At 41.7% G+C, this 21,991-nt stretch overlaps 1 protein-coding gene across 2 annotated transcripts in view; it reads left to right on the forward strand.

The window, feature by feature from the left end:
* The first annotated feature begins 2,304 nt into the window (after positions 1-2,304).
* PTPN22 (protein tyrosine phosphatase non-receptor type 22) overlaps positions 2,305-21,991 on the forward strand; it is a 60,675-nt gene continuing 40,988 nt past the window's right edge. Inside the window, exons 1-10 of one of the 2 annotated variants that reach the window (XM_047085181.1) lie at positions 2,305-2,519; positions 15,537-15,645; positions 15,923-15,999; positions 16,158-16,253; positions 16,688-16,726; positions 18,521-18,592; positions 18,709-18,768; positions 19,836-19,978; positions 20,488-20,554; positions 21,585-21,662. In XM_047085181.1, the coding sequence (XP_046941137.1) occupies positions 2,433-2,519; positions 15,537-15,645; positions 15,923-15,999; positions 16,158-16,253; positions 16,688-16,726; positions 18,521-18,592; positions 18,709-18,768; positions 19,836-19,978; positions 20,488-20,554; positions 21,585-21,662 (828 nt within the window). In that variant the 5' untranslated portion in view covers positions 2,305-2,432. The remainder of the gene's footprint in view (positions 2,520-15,536; positions 15,646-15,922; positions 16,000-16,157; positions 16,254-16,687; positions 16,727-18,520; positions 18,593-18,708; positions 18,769-19,835; positions 19,979-20,487; positions 20,555-21,584; positions 21,663-21,991) is intronic. The other variant, XM_047085182.1, reaches the window with a different exon arrangement.

Below are 21,991 nucleotides of genomic sequence, written 5' to 3' on the forward strand. Positions count from 1 at the left end.
TGGTTATTTCACGATGTTTCTGTATCTTTTGGTTTTAGTGTGGAACAGACTCCTAAGAATTGCTGCTTGCTTTTGAAAAGAAATCTGCAGTTCGGCTCAGACGCTATTTTTAGATTTTTATATTTGGGGTAAAAGGAGGGGCAACTCAGCGAGTTTTTCTTTATCTTGTAGCCATCACTATGTTAGTTCTCCCTAAGAAGAGAATAAAGTTAGAGATCATTCTGAAATATGAGTTTGAGAAATATAGATTTAAAACTTATTTTATTAGGTATCTTTTTGTTTATTAATTAGTAAAGTTCTAGTTTTGTTGGAAGTAATTACATTCTAAGGGGACAGAGGGATTGTGAAACTATCTCTTTTAACTTGTTAAAATACAGAAAATCATTTTTCCTTTAGGGTTATGCTTTGCTACTCTGCAAATTAACCGGTTAGTTTGGAACGTTTTTATTTTAATGAGTAATTACAGCCATGTCTTAGTCCTGAGATGCTTTATTAACCAGTTTAAGGGTGTTTTTTCACTCTATTCTGGCTTGTTTGCTCTCGTATATCCAGCCCTACCATAATACTTAGCATTTAGTGGGTACTCAATAAATTTGTTGAACAAATTAATGGATTTTTGCTTTTTTCTAATTTAAAAAATGGTATAATAATGTTTAAAGAATTTTACAAAGCATCCTTAGGGGCACCTGGGTGGCTCAGTCGGTTAAGTGTCTGACTCTTGATCTGAGCTCAGGTCTTGATCAGGGTTGTGAGTTCAAGCCCTGCATTGGACTCCGTTGGCCATGAAGCCTACTTTAAAAAAAAAAAAAATCCTTAATTCTAGCACTCACACAGTTCATTCTTTTCGGTGCCATTTAGTCTTCATTTAATCATGTACGTACTTTCACATGGTTTTAGTTATTGTGAATTTTCGATTTTATACTTTTAAAGTTTTTCCCCTGTAAGTCTTAAGATAGCCAAATAAAACATTGCATTATTTACTACAACAAAAAAGTCTCCTTTAATGCTAGATGGGGACTGAGGAATACTATCCTGTTCTCAACAACTACTGTTTCACATGCAGAATCCCTCAAAGACCTTTCTTTTCCTGTTGCGAGGCTCAATAAAATGGATGTAGCTTAGTAGTGCCTCGAATTTCCTAAAGGGAGTTTAAATAATCCAAAACAGAAAAGATTGCTAATAGAGGAAGTTCTAATGGCACATTTCCCGGTTTTCTTCAGGATTATTTCAGACTAATTTTGTTAACAATTTTTTATGGAACTTCTGTCTTCAAACAGAGATGATCTACTGATTTTGAGTTGCTCTCACTCCGCATGAGACAGTCTTAGGTAGGTTTGTACCCACTGAGGAGAGGATTTACGCAAGCTGAGATGTGGAAGCTTTCTCTCGAACAGCTTGTCTGTCAGGGACAAAATGCCACACGCACAGCGTGGCTTCCTGAAGCAATGGCCTTTTCCAAGGCACTAGTTGGATAGTAGAATGCCTTCTCTAGAAATGGTTCTTCAGCCTTTCGGCCCTGAAAGTTATACTGCTGCCAGCAAGGTGGCTGATTTTACTCTTTTTCTGTTCCTTATAGTTTACTAGCATTGCCTACAGGGGATATTGTGCCAACTTCCTGGTCAGGTGCTCCTCATGGGGGCCACTGTCCTCCTGGATCTTATACAGACCAATACTCAGTCCTGAAATCAACAGCACTTCCCTTAGTGGAGGTCAGCACTTCCCCAGCCCACGGAGAGACACAGACTGTCAGAAGCAGCTGACTTTGCTTCATCCAAAAGAGAGTTTGAGGTGTATATGGCAGACATAAGATTGCTGAATAAAAAAGCCTTCTCTGATGAACAGTAATTTTCCACAGATCGCATGGACAAGAAACTTTGGGGGAGAATAGTGCAGGCAGAAGGTGTCTTAATTCCAAACGGTGTCTGTCTCCCTTTCGGACCCTAACTGAACTTGGCTGAGTTCATTTGGGACAGGAGGAAACAGAAAGGATCAACAGGGCCTTTGTGTTCATTGAGGAAATGGGGAGAGGCAGACCCCATTCCTAAGACCTGTAATTCTGCCTTTTCTCTAGGAAGCAAGAAAAAGGGTGAATTTGACTTAAAGATGATGGAGTGGAACGGTGTCAGAGCTAAGCAGGCCATGTGTTATGCTCTGGTTAGCCTCTTGTTTGTTAGCACTTGAACTGTAACCAGGTTCCTTCCTCGAGAAGGAAGGCGCTAGGGCCCTGGAGTGATGATGGCTTTGTTGTGTGACCACAGAGGCTGGTTGCGTACTAATTTCCTCTAGGGCTTGTGATGAAGTCAGTTAACCACAGCCTTCAACATGCTCTGCTCTGGAGGCAGCAGTGGCTTCTTGGTGGTATCTCGGCCATGACATCCACTTGACATGCCCTCTCTTAACCCACTGGTAGACAGTTTCTCTTGCCCTGCAGCATGGACCAAAGAGAAATTCTGCAGAAGTTCCTGGATGAGGCCCAAAACAAGAAATCTAACAAAGAGGAGTTTGCCAATGAATTTCTGGTGAGTCCTACGTGTGACACTCTCAGGGTGGTTACACAGACTGTTTAACTGACTAGGATGGTCCAACTCTCCTAGACCACACTGCTCTTGGGATAAAGTGAGTATCAGGCCTTGCAGCAGGGGAAGAAGGGAGGAAGGTGACCTAAAAGTTTGACTTTTTTGAGCGGTTTGTGTGTTTCAAGTATTCTGTCCAAAACCCTATTTTAAATACTGTGTTTGCTGGTTCTTGGAGTTTGACCAAGATTCCCACGGAGGACATACATAATTCCAGGTGTATAAACATTCCTATTAATTGAACATCTGGAGTCCCTAGGTATCCGAGTTGTGGTTTTTGCTTCAAATGACTACTTTTAATTAACATTAAGAGGAAAGAAACCAAGATTAACTTCTCATGGAGCATTATGTTTTTAGCCTCCCCACGGAATCCCACTCGGGTGACAAAGGCTCTTGAGGAGCACCGAAACTGTCTGCTGCCATATTTCTTTATTGTTTCTTTTCCTTTTCTTCTAAGGAGAAAAATGAGAATGCGTGTTTTTGCTGTTAAATAACAGGGTCTTTGGAAGCTTCTCTTGCGTGGAGGGGTAGAATGGGATGAGGAGCAGAGACAAGTCAGGGATGTGGGGAAATACAGATGCCAGCTGGCCTAGGGCCGACTGGATCTGATCTGCCAGGGGAACCCTGCATCTCCTCTGAGGGGACTGTGGTGATGGGTGTTGAGCCCTGGGCAGGCCTCGCTCATCCTGTACCCAGCACGTCCGATGACATAGGATATCTGATAGCATTATGTATTTTGGAATACTTCCTTCCAGCTGGTGTTTCAGGGCTTTAAGAACTTGAAGGCTTGGCTCTTCAGCTGTGAAGGAGCAGGAAGAACAAGGGAGTTGAAGCAGAAAACCTGAAATCAAATCACGATTCTCTTGTCCACCAAATTATCAGCTCTTTGATCTGTTCCTTCGTTTCCCCAAGTCTTTGTTTCCTAACTTCCAAAATGGGGATGATCATTTGTGGCCTACCTGTCCTCACAGGTTGTCGTGATGATTAAATATCAATGATAATTAAATGCGCTCCTTCATTCCGTAATATGTAGTGAGCACCCACCGTGTATCAAGTTCAGTTCTAGGCACTGAGGGTATAGCCGTGAACAAGACAAAGCCTCTGTGCTCATGCAGCTAACATTCTGGTTCTGGAGGGCAGATGTGAAAACACTCTGTAAAGTTTGGAGTGATTAGATATCATGACAGTGATTCTATGTTATGACAGAAGCCCCTGTGTCAACTCAACTTGGATAATATTGTGGCATTGTGAAAAATGTGCTCTCGGTGCCACTGGCCAGGCAGTGTGAGTCCCTCTAAGTGGAGCCACCAGGGAGGGAGGTTAAGGGGGAGGTCCTGGCCTGTCTTTATAATCTCCCACCAAGTTATAGCAGGCACCTCACCTCCTGTTTTCTCTGTCTCTAGCCTTGCCCCACCTTCAATCAATGTTCCATTCAACAGCCAAGTGATCTTCTAATAATACAAATCTGGTCATTTTTCCCTGCTTAAAAACACTGTATAGTTTGTATTTTTTTCCAGCTGTTTGAAATTGTAAAATATAAGACACATTTAGAAAATTACATAGAGCGTGTGTCAGTATAATTATGAAGCAACCACCGCAGAGGTCAAGGAATGGAACATTTTCGGACCCCGGAAAACCTCTATATATGGCTTCTCCATGAGGTTCCTTACCCCCACCCCCACCCCCACCCCCACCCTGCCCTGACCAAGGAATAATCACTATCCTGACTTTTATATTAATCACTTCCTTGCTTTTCTAGCTCTTGGTTTTAAGGACCTTGTTTTTGGGTGGTGATTAAGTAGAACCTCACTGTTCACTGACTCATGTCCTCCAGTGGAAAAACAGAGTCTTGCCCTCAGCCCCACCTAAAGGTTCAGCTGAGATACCAGAGACATTCATTTTTGGGGGAGTTGGGTAGTGGTGAATGGGTTATTTGCTTGCTTGGACAAGGTAAATACTGTCTTTAAATTGAAGGGCTTTCCATCTGGTCATTTCCCCCTTCCTACCTTAAGCCCCTTAATGTATTTTCCCAGGATTGGATGTTTTTGAGGTTGGATCCCTGATTCTGTGACCCAAGGCCACTGCTAGCCTAAATGGTGGTTCCTTTGTGCGAATTATCGAAAGTCATCTCTGGTTCCAGGTAGACAATCTGTGCCCCCTGCCCCCTGCCAGGTCAGTGGCTCGGATTTCGGTCCACACTTCCGCCTTGGCTGTGTATCTCTGGGCAGAGCACATAGCCTTGCTATGACAGCTGAAGCCAACACCATGCTGTGTGAGTCTTTTCCTGAGCCAACACTAAATCCGATCACATTTCTATAGTGGAAACTGCCAAGACCATTCCTATAAGGTTTTCATGCATTCATCCACGTGTTTACTGAGCGCTTACTATGTGCAAAGCATTATGCTAGATGCTGCACTATGCAATGCAGTGCTCCATGCTTTGGTGGGGTTTATCTCCTAAGACATCAGAGGATGTCTTAGAGAGGCAAACATTAAACAGCTGATTACTCTAGGAAATATTTATTTTTTTAAAATTTTTTTTTCAACGTTTTTATTTATTTTTGGGACAGACAGAGACAGAGCACGAATGGGGGAGGGGCAGAGAGAGAGGGAGACACAGAATCGGAAACAGGCTCCAGGCTCTGAGCCATCAGCCCAGAGCCCGACGCGGGGCTCGAACTCACGGACCGCGAGATCGTGACCTGGCTGAAGTCGGACGCTTAACCGACTGCGCCACCCAGGCGCCCCATACTCTAGGAAATATTTAATTGTGATAATCTTGGTGGGGTGTCAAGGAAGCATCATATTCATTATCATATTTACTACTCATTAAAAAGAAAACATAACCCGTGACATAGTTATGTTCTCTATGATGAGGAATGTCCTCTCAGAGGAGGAAACTGAGGCTCTGAGAGGTTAAGTGATTGGCCTAAGCTCACTCAGCTGTTCAGCCATAGACATGAAACTGAATCCAGATCTATCATTTCAGAGACTGGGAAATTAATCCTTGCGCAATAAGTGTCTTGCTTCAGCCAATAACACCGAACCCCTCAAAGGGTCTAGCCTGAGGGTAAGTCTCCAGTTAGTAGAGTTTCTACACAGCAGAGACAGAAGTATGCAGCCACACTACTGAAAATTTCTTTTTTTTAAAATTCTTAATAATTCCTCTATATTTGTAAATGTTTATTTATTTCGAGAGGAGAGAATGAGAGAGAGAGAGAAAGAGAGAGAGAGGGGGCCAGCTGTGTGTGAGTGGGGGAGGGGCAGAGAGCGAGGGACAGAGAGAATCCCAAGCAGGCTCTGGCACTGTTAGCGGAGAGCTGGACGCAAGGCTCGATTCCATGAACCGTGAGATCATGACCTGAGCCAAAATCAAGAGTCAGACGCTTAAACAACTGACCCACGTGTGCGCCCCTAAAAAATTTCTTAAGCATAATTAAAAAAAAAACACCTTATTGTTGTTACTCTTAAGAAACAATATTATTGCAAGTTAAAAGAAAATAAATTCACCATAGTACCAATATCCCAACAAATACAGTCTTTTTGGTGTAGAAATCCTAGTTCTTGTCCATTTATATACTGCCTTTTACATTGTTGTAATTATAGCATAGATACAATTTTGTATTCTCATATTTTTCACTTAACGTTACAGAAAAACTATCACGTTGATTAAAATCTATATTTACAGCTTCTGATGCAGCATGGTGTAATGGAAGCATAATACTCTGAATAATAGCTAATACTTCTGTAGCTCTTAAAGAAACTGTTGTAAACACTTTTATGTATCACCTCATTTAAACCATTGAGGAAGGTACTGTTATTATTTCCATTTCATAGAGGAGGAAACTGAGACAGAGAGGTCAACTGACTTGCTGAGGGCCAGGTAGCTAGTAAGTGGTAGAACAGAGATTCAAGTTCAAGTGGCCTGCTCCACCATCTATATTTGTAACAACTGTGGAATCATACACACCTTAGTTTGAATTCAGGTTCTATCGTTAGCTGTGTGACCTTGAACAAAGTCGTTAAAAAGTGGGAACAAATAAATAGTCACATTGCAGAATTGCTGTGAAGAAAATGGAGAAAATATATGAAATGCCTGACATGTAGTAGGCACCCATGTAATTTAATTTTTTCATACACTGGACATTTAGATTATTTCTAATTTGTCATAATTATTATTTTTTTTTAATGTTTATTTACTTTTGAGACAGAGAGAGACAGAGCATGAACGGGGGAGGATCAGAGAGAGAGAGGGAGACACAGAATCTGAAACAGGCTCCAGGCTCTGAGCTGTCAGCACAGAGCCCGACGCGGGGCTCGAACTCACAAGCCGCTAGATCATGACCTGAGCTGAAGTCGGACGCTTAACTGACTGAGCCACCCAGGCGCCCCTAATTTGTCATAATTATTGACATAACATGCAACAAGTATGTTTGTCCGTGTGATTTTCCCCTTCTTTTGGTTTATATCCTGGGCTAGATCCACAAAGGTATTACTGGGTCAAAGAGTATTAGCATCTAATTGGCTAAGTATAGCCAAATGTATTTTTCAAAGAGCTCTTCTAATTTGCAAAGTCTGAACTTATCATCTTCTCTACCACCTTCCTAGTCTTAGTAACTATAAAAGAAAATAAATAAATCTTTTTGACTGCCTACTGTATGTTAGGCAATAAGTGGTTTACCATGTATGATCTTAATCACTACAACAACCCCAAGAGGAAAATATTGTCTTCATTTAACCCATAAAATGGCAAGGCCAGGATTGAAACTTGTGTGATTCCAAAACCTCTTAACCTGTACACTGCATCATAGCATGCTTTTTTTTCTTCCGATTTAATTAGTGTAAAATAAGACTTTGTTAGGTTAATTTTCAGAGCCTCAAAAATATTCAGCATTCTTTTCATTTTCTTTCTTTCTTTTTAATTGAAGTATTGCGAACACACGGTGTTACATTAGTTTTAGGTGAACAATGTACTGATTCCACAGCTCCATACTCCACAGTTATTTTCAACCTGCATTTTCTCATACAACTTTTCTGTTCATCCACTTTCAACAATAGCTAACACACGGAACTGTGTTCCAGCTTCTGTGCTGATGTGTTTCACAAACAAAACCTCATTTACTTCCCGAAGAATCCTTTACAATGGCTAACAAAGTCCTGCATGGACCAGCCCTCAAGTGCTTCTCCAGTTCTTACAGCCTATTGAGTTTCTTGTCCTTGTCATGCTTCTTCTGCCACAGGGCCTTTGCACACATGCCGTTGCCTCTCCTTAAATATTCCCCCATATTCCTCTTTACCTAGTTAATTAACACTTCATAATTTTTCAGATCTCAATTTGGCAACCATTTCCTCAGAGAAGCCTCTCTTGACCTTCCCAGTAGATCAAATACATAACACGTTCTCATTAGCACCGTCATTTTTTTAAGTTCCTTTTTTTGCCCCCAGCCTCACAGCATTTTTCATAGTTCAATTTGACATCTATTAGTGTGTTTATTCGATTAATGTCTGCTCTCCCATAAGACTGAAGCTCTACAAAGGCGAGGCTCACATTTGGTTCCGCTTGTCTTGGTGTCCTCAGTGACCGGCACTGGCACACGTTTGGCAAGTAGTAGACCCTGAGGAACAGAGAGGTTAAACAACTTGCCTCAGGTCATGCCCTGCATTAAGTGGTGGAACTTGGATTTGAAATAAAGCTATCTAACTGTTGAGCCTGTGCTAGTAGCCCTTCCTCCAATCCCTGACTCTAGTGCCCCCAATTTGTGCATTAGTCTTAAAAAAATGATAGACTATCACATATGCACAGAAAAGTACTTTAAACACACATATGCAATTTAACAACTAGTGATAAAGCAGGCATCCATACAAGCTCCACTCAAATAGAGAAACAGAACATTGCCTACACCTCAGAAATCCCTTGGGTGTCCTGGACCACATCTCCCTCACCCCCCACTGCCAACCCCTGCCAGAGTGGAGGTAGGTGTTGCCCTGAAATGGTGATGATTTTTATTTATTTTTTATCCCCTTCACCTATTTCGCCTATCCCCCTCCTCCCCTCCCCTCTGGCAACCACGAGTTTCTCTTTATATTTACGAGTCTGTTTCTCTTTTCGTTGCTGTTTGTTGTTTTGTCTTTTAAGATTCCACATCTAAGTGAAATCATATTTGCCTTTCTCTGTGGAATTATTTTCTTTGTTTTTCTGCGTAGCTTTAAGATATATATATATATCTTAAACAGTAGGGATTAATTTTACCTGTTTTGGAACTCTATTTAATGAAATCATGTTATATGTATTTGGCTTTTTTTTTTTTAATTTTTTTTTCAACGTTTTTATTTTATTTTTGGGACAGAGAGAGACAGAGCATGAACGGGGGAGGGGCAGAGAGAGAGGGAGACACAGAATCGGAAACAGGCTCCAGGCTCCAAGCCATCAGCCCAGAGCCTGACGCGGGGCTCGAACTCACGGACCGCGAGATCGTGACCTGGCTGAAGTCGGACGCTTAACCGACTGCGCCACCCAGGCGCCCCTGTATTTGGCTTTTTTAAAGGCCTTTTTTCTTTCACTCTACATTACATCTATAAAATCCATCCATTTTGTTGGATGTAGCCAGGTCTTGATTTTTTTTTTCTAGTACTTCTTATGAATTCCATCAAGGTCGAATAAATGCAATTACCAAACTGTTGGGATCACAGAGTGCATTGAGCGAGGTCACGTACTCACTTAAGAACTGCCTTGGATCACCACCATCCAGTGTCTTGGCTTTAGTTTTGCAAGTCTAAAAATTCAATTTTGTTACTATGCCCAGAGTTGATCATCAGGATTAGGCATACATAAGAAATCCACCAGAAACAAGATTGCCAATGTATTAATTTTTCAAGGAGACAAATCACTGTGAGAATAGAAGTTTGCATTGACTGACAGCATATCCTATAGTTTGGAGAAAAACTGATATGAGAAGCCAACCATAATCAGAAAGTTGCCTGCCAAGCAGAATGATTTTGGTGGCCTCAGCTGCGATGGTGTGGTCTCCACCTCCTTGTCTGAACCTGCAGGAGTGGCCACCACTCTTTCCTGGACAATTCTAGGGACAACAGTGACAGAGTTGGGCATCTTACTGGTCTTTTAGGCTTAATGAGGACCATCCACTTCCATTAGCCCATTCTTTATCAGATAGATTACAGTTAATAGGCATTTCCTTTGGCCAGTTACTGCAACTGATTGTGGTTTTATGATATGTACACTCCAGCCATTGTATTAAATATGGGTCAAGGCTTGGTTATATATATCACATGCTGGTCAATTTGCTGCATGTCTTTGTTTAAAACTCCTTTGGTGTACCTTTCCTTTACTACATTGGAGGTAGTTGAAGCATCTTCATTTAGAAAGCATGTGTAAAGGGGCATCTGGGTGGCTCAGTCGGTTGATGTCTGACTCTTGATTTTGGTTCAGGTCATGATCTCACAGTTGGTGAGTTTAAGCCCCACATCGGGCTCTGTGCCGATAGCGTGGAGCCTGCTTGGGATTCTGTCTCCCTCTCTGTCTCTCCTCACCCCTCTTTCTCTCTCTCAAAAATAAATAAATAAACATTAAAAAAAAATACAACCAATAACATTTAACCTATCAGATGGATCTATACTTAAAACATTATAGTCCTAATGTTGGTCAGAGTTCAGAAATATGCATTGGTGTTGTAACCTTTCTGGAGGCAAAATTTGTATACCATATCTCGTATGTATTTGATAATATGGATCAAAAGCCTTTAAAGTGGGCAAATTCTGGGTGCACCTGGGTGGCTCAGTCGGCTAAGCATCCGGCTTCAGCTCAGGTCATGATCTTGCAGTTCGTGGGTTCAAGCCCCACGTCAGGCTCTGTGCTGACAGCTTGGAGCCTGGAGCCTGCTTCGGATTCTGTGTCTCCTTCTCGCTCTGCCCCCCCTCCCACTCGCCCTCTGTCTCTCAAAAATAATTAAACATTAAAAAAAATTTTAAGTGGGAAAATTCTTTGACCACTCCTGAGAATTCATCTGAAGGAAATAAGGAAAGATATTTTTATAGGTTTTGGCTACCTATAAAAATATTGTTTAGAACGATGGTTTAGGAAGATCGGAAGCAACTTAAAGGTGCAATAATATAAAGGAACACGTTAAGTAATTTATATTACACTCCATAGTATGGAATACTCTGCCATCATTTAAAACATATAACACAGGGGCGCCTGGGTGGCTCAGTCGGTTAAGCGTCCGACTTCAGCTCAGGTCACGATCTCGCGGTTGTGAGTTCGAGCCCCGCGTCGGGCTCTGGGCTGATGGCTCAGAGCCTGGAGCCTGCTTCCGATTCTGTGTCTCCCTCTCTCTCTTCCCCTCCCCCGTTCATGCTCTGTCTCTCTCTGTCTCAAAAATAAATAAACTTAAAAAAAATTATTAAAAAAATAATAATAAATAAACAAAACATATAACACAAATTCGTAAGTAAAAAGAGCAAGTTGAAAACCCCCATATACAGTGTGATCCCATCTTTATTACACAGGTAGATAAAACATTGGAATGTAATATAAAATCTTAAGAATGATTAAGTCTGGGTAGAGCGGGATATTAGGTGATTTTTAGAATTTTTTTTTACTTCTCTGTATTCTAAAATTTCTTCAATGAATATGCCATTACTTTTTTATTTAAGAAATCTGTATTTAAAATTTTGCTTTAGTGTTTGATTCCATTTGAAACATAAAAAGAAAAAAAGGGGGGGTGAATTTTATGTCTCTTAGGGATAAGGTATATTTGCAGAAAAGGTAAATACTATATTCATCAAATACAAAGACGTATTTATTAAATATGAAGGATTCAATGAGTCCTAACAGAAAGAACATACCCAGTTCTAAAGGCCACGACAATGTTGGTTTGGAATACACTAGAAGTCAGACTGATATAGTAGCAACTTCTGGAGACTGATCATAGACCAGAGAAGGCATGGATACATTAGAACTGAATATATCCTACTTCTATATTTACTTGTATATAAATAAATACACTCATGAACATAGTTCCTCCTGTAGGAGCCAGTGCACAAACATGTGTTGAATTGAAATTGATGAGGTTTTGGGGTGATGGGGGGTTCTTGGGGTCTGGAGCCGAAGTCAAGAAAGAATTCTTGAGATGTCTTTGGGGCAAAAAGGTGATTTTATTAAAGCATGGGGACAGGATCTGTGGGCAGAAAGAGCTGTGCTGGGGCTGTGAAGAATGACTGGTTTTACACTATAGAGCTGGGGGAGGTGAAGTCACAAGGGAAGCCTCCAGAAGGACTCTCATAAGCTAAAGAAGGACTTTCCTAAGATACCTGAGGCCTTGCTATTGTCACGCTAAGGTTGTTTTCCCTCCACTAAGGCATTAACATTAGGATGGTAGGGGGTTCCTGCAGAAAAGTTCTACTCTGTATTTGCCTCAAGTATTTGCCAATGGGCTGCAGGTTATAAGGACACTGAATTTTACCTGCCGTTTCCTTCTTGCCTTCGTTCCCCACATCACTATGGAGGGGAGGGTGATGTTGGGGCTCCGGGAAACAGTCTACGGTCTTCTGGAGATTAAGCTATTGACAAGATTGCTTTTTTCTTGTAATTTACTAAGATATTTGTAAACTGGTGGAGACCCATGTCCTGTATGACTGGGACCTCTATCAGTTGGCCATTTGTCTTTCCTCTCCTTTGTCCTTGGGCAGCCAGGAGTGCCTGAGGAATATCACACACATTCCACCTGGGGGCGGGGGGTGGTGCACTAGCTTGCACTTTGTCCTCAGCCCGCCCCCTGCTCCCTCATCAAAATGATTCATTTATGTGAAACAGCCTATCCCTTGAACACACTTATCAGCATTTTTTCACTTTTGTGCACATTAAGTTGAATTTTTTTTTTGCTACTACTGATGTGGTTTTGGAGTGGTGGTAGGGGTCCAGAGCCGATGACCAACAAAGAATTCTTGAGATGTCTTTGGTGCAAAAAAGTGATTTTATTAAAGCATGGGGACAGGGCCCGTGGACAGAAAGAGCTACCCTGGGATTGTGAGGAATGACTGATTATATACTTGGGAGTTGGGGGAGGTAAAGGCAAGGGGAAGTTTCCAAAGGTATTTTCATCTGCTAGGATCCCGGAGGCCTTGCTATTGTCAGGTTAAGATTGTTTCTCCCTCTAGCAAAGCATGCACATTAAGACGGTAGGAGGCTTCTAGAGAAATGTTCCACTGTGCCCGCCTCAAGTATTTGTCCATGGGCTGCTGGTAATAAGGAAATTTAATTTTATTCACCATTTCCTTCTGTCTTTGTTTCCCACATCACTACCACCAGAATAAATATATCGCATCACTTCTAATTTCTCTCAACTCTATACCCAGCCTCTCACTCCACATTTTCAGTTATTCCCAGGATTTTTTTTAAATCACACTTTTTGTCATAGCCTCACATTTTAAGTATCTAAAGTTGATCTCTTTGGTTTACTCACCCCACTTTGGCTATTGCTTATCTACCTGCTCACTTACCTGACTATTGGACAGCAGCCAAATCCCCACATGTTTGGCTGGCGAATTGGAGCGGATTGGAGGCTTGGAATAGATCATACTGACTTGTAGTTGTAGGCATTGGGGAACTACCTTGAGAGACAGCCCAACCTGATTCCCCCTCTCTCATCTAGCACAGCGGGGGGTGGGGGTGGGGCAGGTTTGATTTATCCGGCTCTGAAATGTAACTTATGCTATGTCTTCTATACCATGAGGAAGTCCTCCAAGGCAAAGATATTCTGGTCTTGTGCTTTCTTTTTCTTTTTCTTTCTGTTCTCTTTTGGGAGTGACCCTAATCCATTTATTAGTAATTAACTTACTAGTCAATGAGAAATACCTGAAAATGGCTCTGTCCTGATTTCTACTTTTACGGCCAGGACCTCAGTTTTCCTGTCTTGAAAGGAAAAGGATAGTATAGACCATAAACCAAATGCACTTACTATAAGCTTATCAAGCTTACACAGAATCTGGTTGGTCATGTGTTTCAACCAATCAGGGCCCAGGAGGGATGCTGGCCCTGTTTCTTGTTCTCTCAGCAACTTTCCCCCCGATTTCTCTTGTTACTGTGAATGCATATCCCAGCGTTGCGGTTGGCAGAGAAATGCCTTCTGCCTTTGACCAACCCTTTCTCCCTCAACTCCAACCCACCCCCATGGCCATACTTTCTCTTTTATACCCTTTTGCTGTCTACTCTCAAGGCTCCTCCTTTTCTGGTGAGGTGGATCAGTTCTTGCATCCTACTTCCGCTCTGTTTTGTTCTCTGTTGGGGGTTTCCAGCCCCTGGGTCTGGTAGGGAGAGTAGGGGAATTAAAAAAGGCCTTCACAGTGGTCTGAGCTCAAGGTAAGATATCTAAAAACAAAACAAAACAAAAAACAACAACGACAAAACCCAACTTTCACACTTACCAAATTAGCCATTCCATAGGCATTTCCTATGTGATGTTTTGCTAAAAGAGCATGGTCTCCTTAAGTCATCCAGCAGGATGACCGCCGGAGCAGGAACGAGTGGGAAGAAAAAGTCATCCTGTTCCATTGTTGAAGGCGGCACTCAAAGGAGCGAAACTAGCACAGGCTGATGAACGCACATGCGCATGTGTGCACGCAAATACACAATGTCTCACACACACAATCTTTATCTGTGACATTTCACCAAATTAACAGAGGCGCATCTTACCAAGAAAAGGGCTTTTTGCTTATAGCATGCTCCCTAGAAAACATTCCACAAGCAGGCAAAACAAAACAAACAAGTAGAAACAGTGTAACAGGCCCTGTGGATGCACAAGCTCAGTTCTGGAGATTTTGAAAAGGAGCAGTTCTGTGACTTGACATCTTTTCAGCAGCTCTGGAATCAGTGGCAGCCTGAAAGTGAGCATTCTTTTTTTTAAAAACAATTTTTTTTAACGTTTATTTATTTTTGAGACAGAGAGAGACAGAGCACGAAGGGGGGAGGGGCAGAGAGAGAAGGAGACACAGAATCGGAAGCAGGCTCCAGGCTCTGAGCCATCAGCCCAGAGCCTGGCGCGGGGCTCGAACTCACGGACCGCAAGATCGAGACCTGAGCTGAAGATGGACGCTCAACCAACTGTGCCACCCAGGCGCCCCGAAAGTGAGCATTCTTTGGTGGATAAGAGCAGAGACAGCTGAAAAAGTTGGTGTAACTTGAGTGGAAATTAAAAAAAAAAAAAATTTTTTTTTTTTTTTTTTTTGAGAGCCTGCACATGTGGGGTGGAGGGGCAGAAGGAGAGGGAGAGAATCTTAAGCAGGCTCCCCGCTGGGTGTGGAGGGCTCTGCAGGGCTTGATCTCATGACTGTGAATTTAACTAAGGACATGCCACAGGCACATGGGAGACTATAAAAGATTTCCACTCAGGGTGCCTGGGTGGCTCAGTCAGTTAAGCGTCGGACTCTTGATTTCAGCTCAGCTCATGATCTCACAGTTGTTGTAAGATTGTTGTTTATTTGAGGGGTCAGCTTACAGTTTGGGTCATATAAAAAAAAGAAAAGACTTCTGGGACTGAAACTTTTGAAATTTTGCTATATAGAGAGAGATTTTATTTGGCTTAAGCTCCATTTCTACTTAAAATAGCCCTGTAGTAGCCGTAGAGAAGGTAAACTTTTAATATTTGACGTTTGTGTGGAGCATATAGTTTGTTTTCAAAAAGACATTGGCTTTTAAAATATTCACTAGTTTCACCTCTAGGTTTTAGCTATTTGTGGCTCAGCTGCAGTTAAGTGTGATCTTTTCACTTCTCCAAACTGAAGTCTGCTGACCTTATGCTCAGGGGCTCTGTCCTGAATTGGAGGTAGTTCTAGAAGATGCTACAAGGGCAAAAGCGGACTGTTTGGGCAAAAGAGAAGGAAAGGTCTCTACAGAGAGAGCTTCTTACCTCTTTTCTCTAGGAAGATTTAATTTTTGGAATTTTATTACAGTGGCTGAAAAGACAATCCACTAAGTACAAGGCAGACAAAACCTATCCTACAACTGTGGCTGAGAGACCCAAGAATATCAAGAAAAACAGATACAAGGATATCTTGCCCTGTAAGTTTTTGTTTCTCCTTATAAATTTGTACCTTCTCCCAAATCCAGTCATTCCTATTTTTACCCATTGCCTGCTGTTCCCAATCCTGGTACAATGCTTTGACAAATGAGTTTGTACTATATACAACCACAAAAGAACATTCACTCACTAACTCACTCACTCACTCACTCATCAAACACTTTTGCACAGCCACTATTCACATGCTAGTTTCTGACTTACGGTAAGTCCTCTGACTAAGTCCTTTTAGTTCTAATATGTCCATCTTTTGTATTATAGATGATCATAGCTTAGTAGAGCTGTCTCTGATAACCTCAGATGAAGATTCCAACTACATCAATGCCAACTTCATTAAGGTACACCCCATATTCTATAGTTTTCTAGGTACCTTAAAAGGGGTCGGGATACTAGACCATATTTCTTTAGGTACCTAAGAAAGAGGTGGAGGGGATTCTAAACAAGAAGAAAAGGATATTATCTGTAGTCATCCCATATAATTTCTGTTCCCCTTTAGGGAGTTTATGGACCCAAAGCTTATATAGCCACCCAGGGACCTTTGTCTACAACTCTCCTGGACTTCTGGAGGATGATTTGGGAATACAGTGTCCTGGTAAGGGCAGAAATGCTTTTGTTACTATATTCTCTAGTTTTTAGAGATGGAGGGAGGAGGGTATCAGGGTATGTGACTGAGGTTTCCTTTGTATTAAAATCAGTGCCTTTTTGGGTCAGTCGCTAGAATTTCAGTGTTCAGGCACATTTTTGTCAAAATCACAAAGTCACCTTTACTCAAGGAAATGAAAGTTCTCATCTTGACAGGCTCATTTGTTAACAAGAATTTACCGATTTGAATAGAGAAAAGGGAAGTAAGGACAGAAAGAAGGGTAGGAGCAATATTTTAAAATTTATCAAGATTTCTGTTTTCTTTTTTGTTCAATAACAAGAAAAAAAAAAAAAACAGAAAGAACAATGACTCTGGGACCCGTGTGTTAACTGCTTTTTCTAACTGTATCAATGCTCAGGTTTCTATTTATTTCATCCCCTCAGATCATTGTTATGGCGTGCATGGAGTTTGAGATGGGGAAGGTGAGTTAAAGGAAAGAGAAGGGGGAAACTTGGTTGCAGAACTTGCCTTAAGTGTGCCTACGTAAAAATTTTTCTGGGCTCAGAGCCTGCGTGGCTCAGTCAGTTAAGTGTCCGACTTTGGCTCAGGTCATGATCTCACGGTCCGTGAGTTTGAGCCCTGAGTCAGGCTCTGTGCTGACAGCTCAGAGCCTGGAGCCTGCTTCGGATTCTGTGTCTCCCTCTCTCTCCGCCCCTCCCCCACTTGCACTCTGTCTCTCTCTCTCAAAAATAAATAAACATTAAAAAAAAATTATTCTCATCTTGCTAGCTTTCAGTTTGGGAATGCCAAATGACTCTCAAGTATTTTTTATTTACCTCTAAGAACTCCTTTTGTCCATTTGCCCAGGCTCTATATTTTTAAGTAAAAGGAAGGTATGCTTTTAAAGTAACAATTCATCTTCCCATTTTTATTAATCAAGCATCTTAAATGGCAGTCAGCACTTCTAACCCTGTGCTGTCCAACAACATGACATCCACTAGCTGCATGTGGCTATCAAGCAGTTGAAACATAGCTAACGTACCCAAGGAACTATTTAATTTAATTTAACTTTATTTTATTATTTTAATGAGTTTAAATTTAAAAACTCAGTTTTCCAATTCAGTGATTGGAGAACTTTAAGCATGATTTGAACAACTTAGGTACGTGAATCTTTTTCACCTATAAATTTTATGAACCCTAAATGGAAATTAAATGTTCCGATGAAAATTTAGTGGATTAATTGAGATGTACTGTAAATATAAAATGCACACCGGGGTCTGAAGACTGAGATAAGAAATGTCAAATATCTAATATCTGTTTTATCCGGATTACATGTGTTTTGATCGGGCTAAGATATATTATTAAAATCAATTTCATTTTTGACTTTTGAACGTGGCTATTAGAAAACTTAAAATTGAGTGTGTAGCTTACATCTTGTTTCCATTGGAGAGCACCTATCTTACCTACTGTTGACATTCACAGTTCCGTTAAAACCAAGGAATTTGGGGTTTCACTTCGCTCGTGCCGCTTTGTTTTAGTAGAGGTGATTTCTGTTAATCTTTTCAAAATAGAGCAGTCCCCTCCTTTCGCGTGGGATATGCTCCAAGACCCCCAGTGAATGCCTGACACCAACAACAGTAACGAACTGTACACGCACCATATTTTTGCCTATACGTACATACCTATGGTGAAGTTTAACTTGTAAACTAGGCATGTTAGGAGATTAACAACAACAGTAATAAAATAGGACAATTGAAGCAATATACTATAAGTTGGGTGAATGTGGTCTCTTTCTCAAAATATCTTATTGTACTGTACTCACCCTTCTTCTGATGATGACGTGAGACGATCAGATGCTGACACAAAGGAAATGACGTAGGTGTTTGTGATGTAGGGTTAGGCTACTACAATACTTAGTATTGCCAACAATACGTCCCAGATGGTAGGTACCCGAAAGGCTGAAACTGGTAACTGTAACCATGGAAAGCAAAGCTGTGAACGAGGGGGGGGACTACTGTGCTGAAAATGCCAGATCCCTATTTCTACTTTTTCAGACTTCTAGGAAGTCTGTAATTTATATATCCTTTAGTGTTTTCCCCGTCCTTGGAGATTCCAGACCACCATGATGTTGGGGGCAAAGCCCAAGGGGGTAGGACATTGCTAATGTAAGGTGAAGGACACAGAACCTGTGTCTCTCTCATTGAGAGTGGGTTTTGTTACCTAGGAGAGACTAGAATATATGGAGGGAAATCATTACATTCTGTTTTGTGTAACAGAAAAAGTGTGAGCGCTACTGGACTGAGCCAGGAGAGCTACAACTGCAAGTTGGTCCTTTCTCCATATCCTGTGTAAGTATGATGGCTGCTTCCATTGTGGCTGAGCAAATGCTCCAGGATCTACTTTATAGAGACTAGTTTTTGAATATTAGTCTTTGAAGTAACTACTATTTTAATTTACTTCTTAGGAAGCTGAAAATAGAAAATCTGATTACATAATCAGGACTCTAAAAGCCAAGTTCAATAGTGTAAGTATAGAACAGGAGTGGTAAACTCAAGAGCCTACAGAGACAGAGGTAAAAACATGTATGTGGGGTGCTTGGGGTGGCTCAGTGGGTTCAGCATCTGACTTTGCCTCAGGTCATGATCTCACAGCTGGTGTATTCAAGCCCCAAATGGGTCTCTGTGCTGACAGCTCAGAGCCTGGAGCCTGCTTTGGATTCTGTGTCCCCCTCTCTCTCTGCCCTTCCCCTGCTCATGCTCTCTATCTCTCAAAAATAAATAATCACTAAAAAAAAATAATAAATAAATTTAAAAAAAACATACGAGGGGTGCCTGGGTGGCTTAGTCGGTTGAGCATCCGACTTCGGCCAGGGTCATGATCTCATGGTTCATGGGTTCAAGCCCCACATCGGGCTCTGTGCTGACAGCTCGGAGCCTGGAGCCTGCTTTGGATTCTGTGTCTCCCTCTCTTTCTGCCCCTCTCCTGCTCATGTTCTGTCTGTCTCTCTCAAAAATAAAATAAACATTTAAATAAATAAATTAAATAAATAAATAAATAAATAAATAAATAAATAAAAACATACGTATGTGTCTCAGGCTGGGCATAAGACAATGGGGAGTAGTTGGGCCTTTGATGTATATGCAAAAGAGACCTTTGGTGTAATCTCTGCTCCCCAATCTATTACACACGATGGCACACATGTAAAATGATAATATCTGTAGGATGAATAGAGGCTGTGCAGTGAGTAGAGACTGGGAATTGAGAGCTCACGCTGACCAGTCTCTCTAAGGCAAAGGGGTTTAATATATCAGCATGCCTGTGACCCACCTGAAGTACACCAGTCGTAATATCTATCTCCTCTTTTGTGTGAGTGGGGCAGATAGGGACAGACCAATAGTCAGTGACCTGAAATCACTTTTAATTGTTCTCAGAAGGCATGTGGGCACCAGAGGCCTATAGGGAAGGAAGCAGCATAAATTGCCAACAGGACAGAGATGCTACTTAGGAGGTCAGAGTAATCTTGTGCTAGAATAAGGTGGGGTCCTAACGCTGAACCCTCCTTTTATTCTGGCTATTTTTTTTTTTTTATAGGAAACTCGAACTCTCTACCAGTTTCATTACAGGAATTGGCCAGACCATGATGTGCCTTCATCCATAGACCCTATTCTTGAGCTCATCTGGGATATGCGTTCTTACCAAGAGGATGACCATGTTCCCGTGTGCATTCATTGCAGGTATGATGCTGTTCTTTGAACTTTCTACCCAAAACCAACCACATGTCGTAGCCTGGCCAGGACTGCTGCTGAAACCGAAGGAAGACTGACTTTGTTGGAATGTAAGCTGGTACAGGCATGTAGGATATAGGCTCTTGATACTAGTCTCACTTTCTCCAGTTGATTAGAAAGGAATGAAGCTGAGACATGAAAGTGACAGGAAGAGAAAGGTCGGTGGCAGAAACAGACCATAATACAGTCAACCTGAGCATTAAAGTAGTATTTTCTGACAAGTTACTCGAGAACAGTGCCGCTCCAGACACCCTTGCGGGTGAGAAGTGGCCAAGGATCTGTCCCGAGGCTCAGTGTGTGCATGTGGCAACCAAGAGACGTGCTCTGGGAAATGGGGGGTTTAGAACGTTTTGTTGCCTCTCGGTTACTTCTTCCTCAATCTGCTGGTGAAATTTCCCAGCTACTGTCAACAATCCAGTCTCTGCAACTGTATGTGCCACTGTGATCTTTCCTTTCAGTGCCGGTTGTGGGAGGACTGGTGTTATCTGCGCTATCGATTATACCTGGATGTTGCTAAAAGACGGGGTGAGTTTCTCTCCGCAGGCGCTTCCCGTTTGCCTACCCTGTTACATGCAGACTTAGGAATTGTTTGGTTCTTCCAAACACCTATTTCCATGACTCCTATTTTCTAGAATATTCACTTGTAGACTCACTTTGTCAGATGATTAAATCAGTCCCTAAGTTGGTGGTCCTCGAAGTGTGGTTCCCAGAGAAGCAGCATCAGCATCACCTGAGAACTTGTTAGAAATGCAAAATCTTGGGCCCTACCTTGGGTGAACGGAAGCAGAAACTGGAGGTGGGGGCCCAGCAAGCTCTCCAGGTGCTTCTGATGCTTCTGAAGCGTTTGAGAATCACAGCCCCAAATTACACAGGTACCCTTCCTTTATCCAAATGGCTGTAATGGATGGACTCAATCTACCCCAATCAAGCCTTGTGTTCCAATCTATAAATCATTTAAAAAATTTTTTTTAAATGTTTTGTTTATTTTTGAAAGAGAGAGAGAGAACACGTGGAGGAGGGGCAGAGAGAGGGAGACACAGAATCCTAAGCAGGCTCCAGGCCCTGTCAGCACAGAGCCCGACGCGGGGCTCGAACTCACAAACTGTGAGATCATGACCTGAGCTGAAGTCAGTGCCTAATGGACTGAGCCACCTAGGTGCCCCTAGAAATCATTTTCTTAAAGTCTAATAATAGGAAGTGAGAAGTGTGAAATATGGGCTTTAAACCTATCTGCCAACTTCTTTTGTTTCATAAAATTCTCATATTTGCTCACCTACCCAGGCTCCACCTTCATTATATGTTTAACTTCAGACATCTGGTCACCCCATGTGAAATCATTCTCAAGAGTTTCTTCAGTCTTTTCTGGGGAAAACACCAGGCTCTAAATCATGACACAAGTGAAGAGAAATCTCATTCATTTTAAAGACGCATTCTTTTTCTGATATGATCTTGTGTTAGGACAACAGATGCCATGGGGGTAACAAAACCATGAGAAATAATTTATTAGCAAAGCTAGGAACAAAGGAATAAGATATTGTTTCTCTTTATTTGATAGATCATTCCTGAGAACTTCAGTATTTTTAGTTTGATCCAGGAAATGCGAACACAAAGGCCTTCATTTGTTCAAACTCAGGTATGCAACTATTGTGAATGGATGGTAACATGTGTCTGGGTCTTCCTACCTCTCTCGGTTTCATAGTAAGGCATCCCCAAATAGCTGATTTTTAGCTATAACACCAATTTACTACTAAGTGCATGAGTCCATTTGCATTTCCTCAAACTCTGAATATATCAATATTTTTCCTACATCCCTGGCTTGGGTCACATTCCTCTCATTCCTTGTATTCTACTGTCTGTGCAAAAAATATGAAGAAACTCAGTAACTTTAGGTTTCTTACAAGGGATGTTGAAAAAATTCAACAAGCTCTTTGACGTACTCAAGATATAATACCTGGGTCAGGT

This window comes from Lynx rufus, unplaced genomic scaffold, assembly GCF_022079265.1.
Source record: "Lynx rufus isolate CCGP_SWC_20201006 ecotype Redwood Valley unplaced genomic scaffold, mLynRuf1.p SCAF_2, whole genome shotgun sequence".
Lineage (NCBI taxonomy): Eukaryota > Metazoa > Chordata > Mammalia > Carnivora > Felidae > Lynx > Lynx rufus.